General features: G+C 34.4%; 1 protein-coding gene across 1 annotated transcript in view; it reads left to right on the forward strand.

Moving 5' to 3' along the window:
- The window catches only part of ITGB8 (integrin subunit beta 8), a 76422-nt gene that overhangs the window by 47623 nt on the left and 12152 nt on the right, over positions 1–16647 (forward strand). The window contains exons 7-10 of the mRNA XM_081147444.1: positions 4499–4594; positions 7802–7891; positions 11388–11522; positions 13889–14294. Coding sequence (XP_081003570.1) covers positions 4499–4594; positions 7802–7891; positions 11388–11522; positions 13889–14294 — 727 coding nt within the window. The remainder of the gene's footprint in view (positions 1–4498; positions 4595–7801; positions 7892–11387; positions 11523–13888; positions 14295–16647) is intronic.

A 16647-nucleotide genomic window follows, 5' to 3' on the forward strand; every position in this document is an offset into this window, starting at 1 on the left:
CTCATGCTAGCAGTAAAATAGCCAGGAAATGACCTCTACAAACAATATTCAGTTTATTTCTTTCTTTTAAATCGAAAGCAAAAGTTGCACACAGAGTCACCGGGGCCAGGCTTAGACTTCACTGCTTTTATAATGGCTTTGATAATGAGAAAAAATAATGGTTTGCCAAAGTGACACAATGAAAACAAAATTTGATGCAAATATTCATGAAGTGAAATGTTTCAATTAAATTATATGTTTAAATTATATGTTTCAGTTCACATCTAAGCACAACACTTTTTATTACCACTCTCACTGATGGAAAAGCTTACAAAAAGTCCATGCCCCTCACTTCAGTAACTAGGATATCATGATGACAACTGATACTGGGCTGGGGAGGAGCCACAAACTCAAAGCACTTCAGGGGCCTTGTACGAAGGGTACATAAACCAGACAAGTGAAACAAAGCAATACCCAAGAGCCCAACATCTAGCCTTTAGTAATGGCCTCCAAATGTGTTTTATTAAGTCTTTCATTGAAAGCTGTCTTTTATTGGGTGGTTGTGTGGTGTTTGTCCTTTACATTTACATAACACCACCCAAAACCCAGGGAGGTATAGATATTGTTATTACCTCCATTTTATGAATGAGAAAACAGAAGCACTGAGAGAGTCAAGAACTTGTGTGTGGTCACACAGCCCTAAGTAGTGGTGCCTATGACACATGCCAAGCATTGTGACATCGGACATGAGCTTCTACTCATTGCTAATCTAAGATTAATAATTACAGAATGGTAAGTCAAAGCCTTTACACAGGTTAACCCGTTTAATCCCCTTCATAACTCTGAGAGGTAGATACTAGTATTTATACCTATTTTATACATATAGGAACTGGATCACAGAGAGGTTAAGACAGCTGGCCAGTGTTACATAGCTAGTAATTGCAAAGCCAGGAGCTGAGGTCCCAAATTGTCTGTTTCTAGAGACCCTACTCTTGGTATGGTTCTCAACTGGAGTGATTTTGCCCCCCAGAAGAAATTTCAATGTCCAGAGACATTTTGCTTATTACAACTGGGAGAGGTGGGAGAAACTGGCATCTGGTAAATAGAAGCCAGAGATGTTGCTAAATATCTTCCACTACACATGACAGTCCCCTACCCACAACACAGAATACCTGGTTTCCAAGTCTCAATAGTGTCACTGGTAAGAAACCCTGGTCTATGCAATTTTATTGTGTAGACATGTACATAGAAAATAGTCTGAAGACACACAAAAGCATTATCTCTAAATAAGTCTGTTATAAGATTGCTTTCATGTTATTTGTCTCTTTCCTCTAAAAAGTGAACTGTAAAAAAATAGTCCAGATAATTGAGTGCTTTAATGAAGACACTGGGTTTTTTCTGCATATCATGATATCCAATACTACAAATTCTACATTAGTTTACAAAATTTTGTTGTAAATCTTACTCTCATGAAGAGCATCTTAAAATCTTAAACACTTCTTTCCTTGCCACTACATATGCACATTAAAATTCTTCCACACATCTCTATACAGCTGTCTCTTTAACCAAATCGCTTTCAGTGAATCTTCCTTACCTACTCCTCCCTTCTGACATTTTTAAGTTATTTCCCACAAGTCACAGTGAAGGTGATGGTGAAAATGTGAAAGGAATCCTTTTGCCCGTAATTACATAGCAGCTGTCTTGGCACATTGCTTTCCTTTCTTCCTGGAATGCCTGTTATCTCTATTAATTATTTTCAGAGTTTAGAGAAACAATGCGTTGGGTTAGACAAAGGGGGAGTTAGGGATGAGGAACAGTGACGTCACTACAACAGCTGGCTGAGAGGGAGTGTTCCTGCTAGTGAAATACAAGACAGAAAAGATAAAATACCTAAAAGATAATGTTCTTCATGGAGGAAAGGGGAAGGGGTTCCGACAATGGCCATTAATCCACAGCTCTCCTGTCAACAGTGGTTTATTTAAACATCTGTTAAACATTTGTAATTTTAACAAATCTGCATCAAGGTACTTGGAATTTTCTTTTAAAAAACAGATTTCTTTCTGCATTAAAAAAAAAAAAAGTGTTCTTTTAAGATAAAAAATCCAACTCACCCGTTTAAAAATGACCTTCTGACCAAACTAGAACTTTCTAGATTTAATTTTGTGTATTTTTGATCAATGTGACTTCCTGTTTTTGAAAGGGGAAAGAGATTAAGAAGGCTCCAAAAGCTGCTTACATCTTGAACTGTTCTTTAAATATTGATTTTATGTGAGTTAAGTATAAGCTGTTTAAAAGCATATGGATTAAATTTTCTGTAAAATATGAATGGTTTTAAAAATTAAGAAGGGGGAATGCTTGGCAAATTGTGATTTTTTTTTTTTTTTTGTCAAAGCAAAAATATTTGAAAAGTAGTTGTTGCCATTAAAAAATACTCCCAGTACAACTAGATTTACCCTTCCTTTACTCGTTCTCTTTAATTTACTAGTATTATGCAAACTGTCATAAATCTATTTTAAGAGTATACATATTATTAGGAACAAGGAATAAGAATTTATCTGGTAGAATTTATATTTGGGGGATTATTTTTCTATTATTTTAAAATTATTTTAAGAATTGCTCTGGGCAAAATTTTTCTTATGGAAATCCATGTGGTCATACTTTTTTAACTTATTCATAAATTGGTTTCATATCACATTTAAATGCAATTCATGAAAATTTGATTTGCTTCTACCACATCAACTATGGATTATATAAAAATAAAGGCATATTTGTTATGGTTATTATCTTAATCCATTTGGGCTGCTATAACAAAGAACTGTAAGCTGGGTGGCTTATGAACAACAGAAATGTATTCCTTACAGTTCTGGAGGGTGGGCAGTCCAGGAACAAGGCACTGGCAGATTCAGGGTCTGGTGAGAGCCTACTTTCCGTTTCATAGATGACACCTTCTAGCTGTAACCTCACATGGTAGAAGGGGCAAGGGAGCTTTTTCCATTGGCCCTCTTTTATGAGGAAACTAATCCATTCATGAGGGCTCCACCTTCATGACCTAATCATCTCCCAAAGGCCCGCCTCCTAACATCATCACCTTGGGGGTTAGGATTTCAACACATGAATTTGGGGAGGGGAACACAAATATTCAGATCATAGAAGTTGCTCATGTTAGTGATAGTATTATTAAGCACAAGGTTATTTCCTATGTATGTGTATATAAATTTAATATGTGGGTCACAGGACTTAGGCTATAAGCAAAACTAATACTTTTAGCTCTTTTACTAAGTTCATATATTTGCCAAAATACAGAAATGTTAACCAAGATGGTTTAGCAAAAGTTTCCCCTTAAGAAAACACAATTAACTTTGGAGGATAGAAGGGGAAGTAAAAACTACATAGTAATTTGAACTTGAATCACATGCTACTGATTAGGCTCAGTCACATGATCCTTGGCTAATGTAACTAGGCACCAATGGAGAGTTGAAAACCACTGCAGGTAAAGTTTGACACCTGTCTTTGAGAGGTGTCTAGTATGAAGTTGTTATTTGAGATTATTAATTTAATTTCTAGAAGAGTATTTATAGAAAGAAAAAATATCAAGTATCTAACTATGTAACTTCAGGTATAGCAATTTCTAAGTTGTCAGATTTCCCATATTTACTAAATTAAATTTTATTCCCCTTCCACTAATCCCAAACTTTCTCACTACCACAAAGAATGTCACAGTTGGCTCTATTTATCAAAGTAAAACAGATTTATAATATATACATATAGGATAAAAAGTTTAAATAGAATAATAAGTTGAAGAACTGTAACCTATACCTTGTATAAGCTGTGGGAAGTAAAAATTCTGATAATAATTAATATTAGTTTTGAGTACCTACTCTATGCAGGAAACTGTACTAAGTAGCTCACATACTGTTATCTTTTTCATCTTGCCACCAAGCATGGAAAGCAGATACCATTCACATGTTGGAGGGAATGGACATGAGAAAGAATTTTTTTATCATAAAGTGACAACTTGGGATTTGAGTACAGGGCTTTTTGCTTTTAAATAAAGTTTGTACTATATCATGTTATATATCAAATATATATATGTATGTGTGTGTATCTGTATGTATATACAAATATTTGCATTTCAATACATTTTACTGAATTTTGCCTCAGAATGTGATTGTCACTAATGTGTCTCTGTCTGAATATTCAATTATCTTTCAGTTATACCCCTTTAACCCCAATGTTAACCTAAAAATGTGCCAAATACTTTGTATTATGTTGAATTCATCCCTTTTCATTTTTCTGAGATATGTTTTTATAGAACTTTTGTCTATAAAATATCCTTAATACAATGATGTTGATCTTATTTTTTAAAAGAATGTAAATGTCTCTAGTAAAGCCATAACCTTTTCCAACAAAACATGTTTTTATGTCAGTCATATGGTTTCCTTTATAAGAAATTTTTGGATATGTGTGGGATCAAGCTACTAAATTTCACTCCCTTCTTTATTTCATTGTCCGTTAACAGGAACATCCCTCACTAGGCCAACTCTCAGAAAAGTTAATAGACAACAACATTAATGTCATCTTTGCAGTTCAAGGAAAACAGTTTCATTGGTATAAGGTATGTTCATTCCCAAATATAAAAATTAAGATGTTTGCCTTGGTAGTTGAGACTAGAATACCTCTTAGTACCAAAAGTAAGAATTCTAGAGTTATGTACTTCGTACAATCTAAATTGAATACTGTATTAACTAATGTATACTACAAAGTGTCTTAAGTTAGCGTTTAAGTATAAATTCTATCTACAGCACCTAGAACCAAGTGTGGGCACCGAAATTGAGGGTGGTTCTAACTGTGACAATAATTGAAAGGACTTTGATCAGGTAAAAAATAGTTCACACTCCAGCTAGATTGGGTTGGGAATATCAACTTAATTAGCACCAGCATACCTAGGTTTGGTCAAAGTCATCCAACAAAGGAACAGGAGGAACCGTGAAAGTGGCTGACTAGTCCAAAGCCTTCCTGCATAAGAATATTGTTTTGTCCAGAATCCTTCAGGCTAGGAGAGACCCACAAGCAGAACAGACATTTGGCAGCTATGTCAATCTGGCAGCACCATGGGACTGCCCCCCTTCACCAACACAGAACTATTCTTCTGTGACCTTACTATAGCTTTCTTTTTGCAGTCTTAGGCTCTTTCTTCGGAGAAACACTTTTTTCTCCTTCATTTCCATGATACTGTGATACCCTGATTTTCACTGCACATGTCTGTTCTTGTATCTTCTTTATCTTTGTCATTGTTGCTCTTCCTTACTCCTGATGCCCTTTACTTACTTTTTAATACTTCAGAGAAACTACATTTTCATTTGTCTTCAACAAATACTTGAACCCATTTGCCCAGAGCTGATGTTCCGTCCACCAGCTTCCCTAATACCTGGCTGCCATACTGACCACCTGAAAGCACTTCTTTAATCATACCACTTCTTCCCTTAGACATCATAGTTAAACTTTATTAATTCATTGTTTTCCCAACTGTATATCCCGTGGAGCACCCTTTTAATGTAACAACCACTAACATTCACAGAAGTGGGGTTCTTGCCCAAATCCAATGCCCAAACCACTTTTTTAATGACACTAACAGCTTCCACTTACTGAATACTTACTATTGTCAGGCATTGAGTTTATTAACTCACTTAATGCTCTTAACAACTCATAACAATGAGGGTAGTGTAAATAATATGTCCAATTTTAAAGATGAGGAAACACATTTAGGGAGGCTATATACTTTCCCAAACTTTCCTAACATTCTAAATCCTATGCTCTCAACCTCTAAGCTTAATAGTTGAATTTCAGATTATTGTGTAGCTTTTGGGGAGAGGGGTTAATTTTTTTTTTCAATTAGAGATGACATACAATATTATATTAGTTTCAGGTGTACAAAAACATAGTGATTTGTGTTCACCCTGATAAGATACTACCCATCTGTCACTAAACATACTTATTACAATGTTACTGACTATATTCCTTATGCTGTTTCCATTGCTTTTGCCTCATTTTTCTCTGCTAATTATTATTTCTTGATGGTGTTATTGGCTCTAGCAGTTTCTTCCTGCTCAGTTAAAAAAATTTACACTGACTGATAAACCATAATTGAATTGTGTGCAAAGTAAGGATAAACAGGTTCTGAAAACCTGACAGGCTGTACTGTGAGTCCTGTATATACTTTTACAGTCAAAGACAAAGTCTCTTTCACTGCCCAGAGACATTTCTATCAACCACCTTTGTTTGAGTTGTAACAGCTTTTTAACACATCTCCCAAATCCATCAGCCACCTGGCTGCAGGATGATCTACTTAAATCACAAGTGGACCAGAGTGCTCCCTAAAGTAAAATGTTCCTAGGGTTCCCTCTGACTTTGAGGATCGAGTCTTTAACATCGTTTAAGAGATCATCTCATCCCTGCTTGCCTGTCTGGACTCATCCCCCACTATTCTTTGCCTTTCACTTGTCCCTCCAGCCATGCTTCTAATTCTTCTGTACACACCATTTACCAGGCTCTTTCTCCTTTGTGCCAATGTCCTTGCCATATACCACCATGCCTGGAAGCCCTTCACCCTCATTACTTGGCTAACTGTTATTCATCCTTAAGACACAGCTCATGTGTCACCTCCTCCAGGAAACAGTCCCTGGCAACCTTCCCCAACCCTCAAATGCTTGCTGGGCACCCCTCTCCTTAGGGTCTGTGCATTCTCTCTATTGCTTCATGAGGACATTGTTTTGTGAAATTGTCATTTATGTACCTGTGGGACCCTTAAGGATGGATACTAGGTGGGCCTAGCAATTTAGCATCTCCAAAGTGGTATCCAATAGGTTCTCAAAAAGTTTTATAAATGGATTTTAAAAATCTGTAGGTGATACATTTTCCCTATTACCTGAGATACAAAATTGTTAGTGTCTAAGTAGTAGCTGGCACACAGCGGAATTTAATGAAACTTGTGAATGATAAAAAATGAGTGTATAAACGGATTTCAATACTTTTCATAATCTGATTCCTTAGAAGTTAGTTATACATCCTTCACTCCAATCAGACTGGTTTCTTCTGTTCTTATTTCACATACAACTCAGATAAACCTTTAAGGCTTTGCTAATTCGTTTTCTCACTAGGAATACCTAGAGTCTTCTCCATAATTATTCAGTAATTAAGAACATCCATCAAGAACACCTGCTCCATGAAGCTTCCACTTGTGACTATGATTTTCTTTCTCCAGTCTGGGTCAACATGTGATAAAGTTCATTCCATGAACAGTCATTCTGCAAAATGTTTATATATGTTACATGAGAAAAGAGTTTTGTAATTAAGGAAATGGTGGGAAATGCTGCATTAAATAATGCTAAATAATTCTGAATTGCAGGACTTCTCTGAACTTTTAACTTGCAAGTGTACATTTTGAGTCTCTAAGTGGAAGAAACCATGTGTAGAACTTGGCAAACTTATCTGCCCTTAGAACCCTTTCATGTTTAAAATCTCTTGAGACTATGCTCCATTGAAGATATTTTGGGAAATGCTGGTCTGTACTTTGATTGGGTTTTAGGTCAGCATGTAATTTGTGCATACACATACACTCTTGCACATACACATACACATTACCATTTCAGGTGTATCTGTTTTGGCTGCCCTAGTTGGTTGCTTTTATTTTTCTTTTCTCTTATACTTTTTGATTCATGTAATATAACCTTCCACTGGTAACTACAAGAATTTTTACTATTTGTTGATTGCTAAACCATTGCATATGACTGTCATTAATAAATATTATTGGTATATTTTCCAGGACCTTCTGCCCCTCTTGCCTGGTACCATTGCTGGTGAAATAGAATCCAAAGCTGCAAACCTCAATAATTTGGTAGTAGAAGCCTATCAGGTATGTACATATGTATTCCACATAATTTTTAAAATAAACTTTTAACCCCAATTTCTGTGGCAAGGTATAAACTAGTGCTGTATCATCCTGCAAGGAGTGGAGGAAAGAACATTACATTTGGAATTAAGATCCTAATTCAGCCCTGGCTCTACTGCTAACCAGCCGTAGAACATTGGGGAAAAGTCACTTCAGCCTTCTGTGCCTCACTGTCTCACAGACAGTAAACCCAGGTTAGGCTACAGGCAACCTAAATTTCCTTCCAAATCAAATATTTACTGAGTCACCAAATCACAGCTATAGAATATACTTTATTACCAAGAAATTTCACAATTTCCTATGTCAAAAAGATAAAATAAGAAATCCATACTCTTATTTAAAGCGGCAACCTGTCAGGTAAAATGAACTCTCTGGGATACAGAGATTACTAAGAGGACTCTGATAGGTTTCCTGAATCAATCACTTGATTGTCCAATCAGTTATTTTAGCAGTCTTATAAAACTACTTTAAGCAAAAGAATCACCTTAAAAGAGAGATTATTTTATGGACAGTTATATGCTGTCTCTAGTCTGTGAAGAGTGGGTGCCAAATGCCAAGATTTAAAGAAACATCTGCTCTTTCAACCTAGGTCATTCCTAGAAAGAATTATCTGTTAGGATGTTATAATAATAGTAACTGTTACTTTAATTCCACTAAGAACAAGTTACTTTCCATACATGACCTCATTTAATATGCATAATTGACCTCTAAGGCAGGAGTTAGTATTCCCACTGAGTATTTGTAGACCCGAAAGAAGCTACACAAATTAACCAAGGGTCAAACAACTAATAAGCAGAAGAGGCAGGAACAGAACCTAAGGCTTCCTTAACTCTAGGCCCCAGGTGATACCACCTGTTTTGGTTTTTTAATTTTACGTAGCATCCAAAGTTGTGCTTTATTCTACCTTGAATTTAGGGACCATTAATAAAGTTTCACTTCCCTAAATTCTCTGATTCTCTTTCTGGCAGGGTAGGGTTGAATAGCAGAAATAGTAGGCCAAGCGTTGTGAGAAATCCCAGGCTTCTCTTCTCATTTTCTCCATGCAACATCTGCCTTCAATACGGCTACAAACGAGAAAGGAAGAAAGTACACACAGGATAGAAAATGAAGGTCTTGTTTAAACTTCCTTTTTTTAAAAGAAAAATTAATCTTCTGAAATTTTTTAAAAAGGAAAATAAATCTTGTAAAATTGTTTTAAAAAGGAAAATAAATCCTGTGATTTTTTTGCCAAAACAGTTGTTGTATATCTGAAAATACGTTCAATGAAATAAGGAAGTGCATTTTTAATTATATTTCCTTCTCACTGTTACCAAAGAACATTAGGGCTGGGGGAGGGAGCTTCTATCAAAGAATACCGAACGTGTACAATTCATGCCCAACCATAGTTTGTTCCCAGGAATAATCAAAATAAGTATTAGAAGCCACCCTCGTTTTTATAGTATGAACCCATTTATTACCCCAATCAAGGGATATAAATTAACAGAGTTGCCTGAGCATCAAACTGCACCAATGAAAAGAGAACAGCATTTTGTTTCATGTTCCTTATTTGCCTAGGATAGGTATCTGAAGCCTTAAGCTAACTGCAGTTTTGATTAACCTTAAACAATGGAAAAATACTAGTAAATCCAACAAAAATTTACTCTAGCTAACGAATCTCCTTAAGTTGAGGTTCTGTTATTATTTTATATATGTCCATATTTTCAAAATTCTTCTGAAATTTCATTTTGTTTTCACAGTCCAACAGAAACAATTCACAATTCATCGACGAAAAAAATAAAAATATTTTCATTCTAAATTCTCATCTTTTGCACTTCCTTTTTAAGAATTTTATAAAAGCACATACAAATTTAGTACATGGTGAATGTTACTATATTTTATTTTTTATCCTTTACATCAGCAGTCAGTAGAATCAAAATTATATAAAAATCATAACTCTAAAAGCAATAGTGATTTAGCTGAAATTAAGAAGGGAAAAAAATTATATTGAATTAAAAAAGAATTATACATTATAAAATAATAGATTCTGCCTCTATACCTTTTAGATATTAAAAGTGAGGTTTATATAACTATGTCTGGAGCTTAACTTCTAAATGCCAAAACTGGTCAACATTTTAGATATTTGTCTTCACACCCTGCTTAAAAAACATTGGTATAACTAGCTCAAGATTTTAAGAGAAGCAGAATTTCAGAAGGGCAAACTGAAAACACTCATTATATTAGGGATTTCCTTCTAATCTGTCAAACCATCACCATGTCAACACCTGTTGTATACCATTAGAAGTTTCTGTTGGTTTGCCCAAATCATTCAATTAAGTGATTACAATGTATGACCTCTTTGGAAGATAAAAAATGTGCCTGCCAGTTTTACCTAATCCAAATAAAATTTACTAATTTGAGGAAGTATCTTGTTTTAAAGATTTACTACCATAATTCCATAATTAATTATTAATCAGCATATATCTTTTTATTGTTTATACAACTGAAGAAGAAAAATTACTCAAGTGAAGAATTAGAAGACATTAGAAATTAATTTTTTTCTTCGTATCTAGTTACTCTTTCCTTAGGTATATACGTCATCTTTTCTCTTCCTTTTGTTTACAATATATGTTAAGGATTTTTGCATGTGGTAGATCTTTAGTTTTATAAAATTAAATACACACAAGTCTACAATATGTATTTAATGTAGCAAGAATTTTTGAAACTCCAGAGATTGTGATGGAAGAAATTAGTGTGTGCTTGACACATGATAGGCATTACATAAATGGTTTCTGAAAGATTGCATAAATGAGTGAATGGTTTTCTGCTCAGTAAGGGGATCTATTTCAGCATTAAGAATTGGAACAGATTTGATTGATACAAGCAAGTCCCAGGAACTTGGCAAAAATCCTAGGCCATTCATGGAGAATTTATAGGACCATATCTGGCAGGTAATTCTTAAGCCTATAGTATAGAAATGGGCTCCCCAAAACTTCCTTTCAATTCTGTGTCAATAAGGCATTTTAGCTTTCATGAGAGTCTAAAGTATTTGAAACTGAAATGTTTCTTTAACATCTGTAAATGTCAGAAACATGTTTCAGATTTTAAGCTGTCAAGATTTACTCTCTTTGATGATATGTGTTCTCAATGTTTTATTTAAATTTTATCACAGAATATATAAAGATTACTGGATCAAAAATGATTATTTTTGTAACACAGTCTGAGTTAGATTTACATTTGAAGTGATCAAAATGCAAGAAATACATGGAAATAAGTAAAAAAAATAGAGCAATTAAATGCAGACAGGTTAAAATCTTTAGTATTTCTTACGTATTTCATTATGTAGAACTGATGTTTTTATTCATCCTTTTATAGAGGTAGAATCTTTTCATTAAATCTAGAATGATTTGATAAAAGTGACACTGTTTACTTGCTTACATTTGATACTGCTATCACATAAAATTAAAAAATGATGCCTCTGCAGAAACTTATTTCAGAAGTGAAAGTTCAAGTGGAAAACCAGGTGAAAGGCATCCATTTGAACATCACTGCCATCTGTCCAGATGGGACCAGAAGGCCAGGCACAGAAGGATGCGGAAATGTGACGAGCAATGACGAAGTAAGTTGGTGTGCGTTTTTCCCATGTCCAGTAAACTAAGATGTTTGGCATAACCCTCAAGTTAAAATAAATAAGTATATATATTAAATACTTATTCAGCAGTAATATCTTTAAATGTAGGTGTCACAGCCATTACATATTAGGAAATCACATCTCCTCAAATAAGTAGTGTCTGTACTTCTGATGATGATAGTATCTTTTTGGTTTCAAATCTGAAAATTCTCAGAGCAAATGTGAAACTGAAAGTGAGGAAGCTGCAGAAAAGAATGGGAGTGATGGAGCAGTAGATTGAAACTGAGAATCCCAAAATCTTTCATTTTGATTGTTCTGACACACTCATAATGATTTAGGAGGAGGCAGGGAAATTTGTTAAGAACAATAAAAAAGAAGTGTCATCATTTAACTAAAAAAGGGTGAAACGTGGGAAAGCAAGGCCCAGGTTAGAGAACCATCAGGAACAGGACCGCAGGAGAGAAGGACCTTCCTGGGACCCGCACTACAGAGAGCAAACACACAGGAACATGCTTTCACAGGGAATTCTTCTTGGATGAAGTGATTTTCAGCGAGTCATTTACCTCTTGAGGCATCAGATGCCCCATATTTAAATAAATAGCTTGGACTAGAAGATTTATAATCCCATTTGCTTCCATATCTAAGACTGTATGATGTTATTAATTATTTTAATTTCATGATATAGAGAAAAAGAACAAGAGTTATTCAAAGAGATAAAAATAAAAGGTCCTAAGGTCCTAAGATTGAATAAAAGAGAATCTTCCTTTCTCTTTAGTTTGAATATATTTTTCCCTCTTGGTAAATTTAGAATCTGCAGGTAGTATAGTTGTTCCAGCAAACTGTATATTTGAAATTAATTATTGCTAGTTTTGAGTTCTGTAGGCTCCCCCATAATCACTCCTTGGATTTTCTCAAAAAAAAACACATTACATATCAATTTACAAAATACATATTTGATATCCATTAAATATAGAGAAAACTTTGTGGTAACAAAAGATAGCACTAAGTTACTTTCTGAGAAAGGGTTACCTTCTTAGAAGTAGTTCTTTCTTTCAAAATCGGTTTTGGCAGAATGTTTTTCCTTACTTTTTACATTTTTTTTCTTTGTCTTTGTCTCCATCCCTTTACTCCCCTCACAACAAGTAATATAAACAGTCTGACTGTCAGGAATGACCTCTTAATTATATAAACCCTACATTTTGCTCTGCTATTAATACTGACAGTGCCCACATTATCATACGCATCTGTTACTCCTTTAATTTCTTAAAGACAAAAATATTTAAAATACAACACCAACTGTATTGATTTTAATGTTATGAGACTGATTCTGATTTCTAATGCATATATATATATATATATATATATATATATATATATTTGTGCTAGGCTTTTGGTTTGGGATATAGAGAGATATATTTATATGGATAGATATATATCTATATTTATATGTTTATTTATATCTATCTATTTACATTCCAAACAAAGAGTCTAGCACATGTTATTTTTAAATTGTAACAGATTTCAGTCTAACATGGAAAAGACCATATAACCTTATTTGCCAAAGTACCTAAAGTTCATAAGGTGGACTGACAAATATAAACAGACACATTAAACCAATCATGTGCATAAATAAAAAACTGAGAAAAAGGAAAACTTTGGCAGGGGAAAGAAATTCTGTAGTTTCATGAGGAAACCAATTCCTGCCAGCCCAGATTCTTAGTTCGGGGCTAATATCTCCACTGAGACAAATGTATGGCCTTGCCTTGAGATCTGAAGATCTGAGAGTTACAGTCCTAGGTTATTTTTCCTTGACTTAGAGAAAGCCTCATGTTTTCCTCTGTAAACACCATGTATAAACTAAAATGTAACTCTGAAACTTTACTTGACCCCCTAGAAAACAGAAACAAAATTAAAATTGTTCATTTGAACACCCCATCTCAAGGGATTCTACTGTTTTAAACCCTTGAGATCTAGTTTGTTTGATCTATCCCTAGTATCAAATATTCTGTTAACCCCCATGTTAAGGACAGAATCTGGAAAATGATCTAGTCTCTCTCAAGTTTGCTAAGAAATCAATTGAGGACATAAATTAATAATTGAAAGTAGAATAGACACTTCAAATAATCTAAGCAAGTAGCAGTCACTGAATCCTTTCACTCTCTAGTTTATTAATTAGGAAATAAATAAAATTAAAGAAGGATGTTACATGTATGTATGAAAGAGTACGTGTGTAATTTATAAATATTAATTTCTATAAGATGGAATATTGATTCAAAATATCATTAACAGATATAATACTGGTGATAAAAATAATCAAGACATATATTTTTTCTTTTACCCTGCCCCAAATTTAGGTTTTTTTCAATGTAACAGTTACAATGAAAAAATGTGATGTCACAGGAGGAAAAAACTATGCAATAATCAAACCTATTGGTTTCAATGAAACCACTAAAATTCATATACACAGAAACTGCAGCTGTCAGTGTGATAACAGCAGAGGACCTAAAAGAAAGTGTGTAGATGAAACTTTTCTAGACTCCAAATGTTTCCAGTGTGATGAGAATAAATGTCATTTTGATGAAGATCAATTCCCTTCTGAGAGTTGCAAGTCACACAAGGATCAACCTGTTTGCAGTGGTCGAGGAGTTTGTATTTGTGGGAAATGTTTGTGTCACAAAATTAAGCTTGGAAAAGTATATGGAAAATACTGTGAAAAGGATGACTTTTCTTGTCCATATCACCATGGAAGCCTGTGTGCTGGTGAGTATAAATATATAATATTACACATGCAGTTTTTATGAATCACTATTAAACTAGTATATATGTTAAAGTGTCTTTAAATCACATCTTTATAATTACTAACCCTGAATCTGAATTTAATATTTAAAGTTTCAAAGTCCCTGAAATTAGGGCATGGCAACAGATTTATATCACAAGATTCTGATATTTCTATTTTAAATAATTTTATAAAATAGTTAAAAATAAAAACCCCAAATTAATTGCTATTCTCAAGTATGCCTTGACCTTGTGAAGATAGATACCAGAAAAGGAAATTACTGATGATGTCCAACAGGCTTTCTGTAATCAGAGTATTCTTCTAGAAGGATCTGATTCATTTTCATAAGTGGTTACTCCCTCCAGCTTGCTCAGAGGACAGTGAGCTATAAAAATGTACTTTTCATTCATTGGAAAATTCTTAATGCATTATTATAGATGGTATTAGAAATTTGTAGTTATTTAAAACTTTCCAGTTTATTTTTGGAACAATATCAGACACAAAATTGTCAAAAGACAGTATTCTTCAAGAAAATACTGGTTTCATTAGTAATCTAGAAGATTAGTCTCAGAGGCCCCACACAGACCAGATTCTAAAACAAAAACATCTAAAGTACTTTTTGGCTAATTCAGTTTACTGCCATCTAGAGGTTAGAGTCCAGAAAATCTGCAGCATTTAAAAATTAATACAAATTATTGTTTTTAAATGAATTAATTTTTCTGTGACAACATGCTAAATCCACTTATGGTGTGTTTAAAATATGTTTTTATTGATTTCAGAGAGAGGAAGGGAGAGAGAGAGATTGAAACATCAATCATGAGAATCATTGATCGGCTGCCTCCTGCATGCCCTCTACTGGGGATCAAGCCCCCAACCCAGGCATGTGCCATGATCAGGAATCGAACTGCTGACTTGTTAAAACAACTTTTTAGTGTTTGCATTTTATTAATAAATTTAAATATTAATTAAATTATTGATAAATATTTCATTGTCATAAGCATAAAGTAAAAAAACTATACAAAATAAATTTTCTATTCTGTGTAAGCTAAAAATTTGCCCTATATCACATAAAAATGTGATGGTAAATTGCATTTTTATTCTATTATATATACAAAATATTTTATATTTTAAACATTTATTCAACTCAACCTGGTATGGGTAAAATGAATTATAGATGACTAGAACAAACCAGTAATTACCTGCTAATTTTTTAGAGCTAATCCTGTTTGGGACAGGGAAGAGAAAGAATTCTGAAATCCTTTCCCACAGTTGTCGATATCTCAAAGAAGTTTGAAATATACTGAAAATCCCAGTCTCTGTTTATAGTAAAATATCACAAATTAATGTACTGACCCTCTTCTATATGATTATGATACTACTGACACACAGGCAGTTGAGAATCTGCTTTGAATTATTTGTGTATAAATTGTAAGTGCAAACTGGAGGCCGACAAGCATTTTCTTCACTGGTTTCCTTTGAGAATAAAAACACATGTTCACAGGTCGGCTGCCTAGGATCAGTCATGCAGCCCGCTTACAGGCAACAGGGTCTGGCAGGCGTGTGTTTGGCCTGGACCTCATTAGTTTTACATTTAGCAAATTAAGCCGATCCAACAGTACACTCTATGGAACAGTTACCTTGTGAGGTGCTCTGCAATGAAGGGAGAGAGGAAGGAAGCCAGGAAGCAAGGGAGGGAGGGAGGGAGGAAGAAAGGGAAGGGGGAAGGAGGAAGAGAGGAAGGAGTGAAGGAAGAAAGGAAGGGAGGGAGGGAAGGAAGGGAGGAAGGGAGGAAGGAAGGAAAATGTCTGTGGCTAAATAAGCTTGAGAAATACTACATAACCCTGTAAAATGTACCCCCTCTTGAAGATTTCTAGTTCACATTAGCATATTAAATTTTGGATATTTCTGCAGTCTAAAATCCATTAACTACATATAACCATTGTTTTCCCTTAACTTATTTGTCTGTATAAATGCTCCCAACCCCAAAACCCACATCCACCGCCTTGATTTCTCTCATTACCCTGTAATAATAGTGCACAGCATACTTTTGACAGGCCCTGCTCAATAATGTCCTGAAGATGTGAAAGGATTAGTTTGGCTTCCCTGGAAATTTTACCTTTAAACATGGCAGTAGCAGAACTGAAACACTAGAAGGGTTTGTTTCACGAACTTTCAAAGTGATCCCAGGCCCTTGGCAATAAGGAGAGACAAAATAAATTATGGAAGCTATTCATCAAATACCCATTTTTCAAGTCAGGCAATTAACATTACTTCAACCTTCGTAGCTTCTTTATATTTGTGTTTTAAATTTAAAATTGAATGTACAGTGACCTTCAA

This window comes from Miniopterus schreibersii, assembly GCF_964146895.1.
Source record: "Miniopterus schreibersii genome assembly, chromosome: 9".
NCBI lineage: Eukaryota > Metazoa > Chordata > Mammalia > Chiroptera > Miniopteridae > Miniopterus > Miniopterus schreibersii.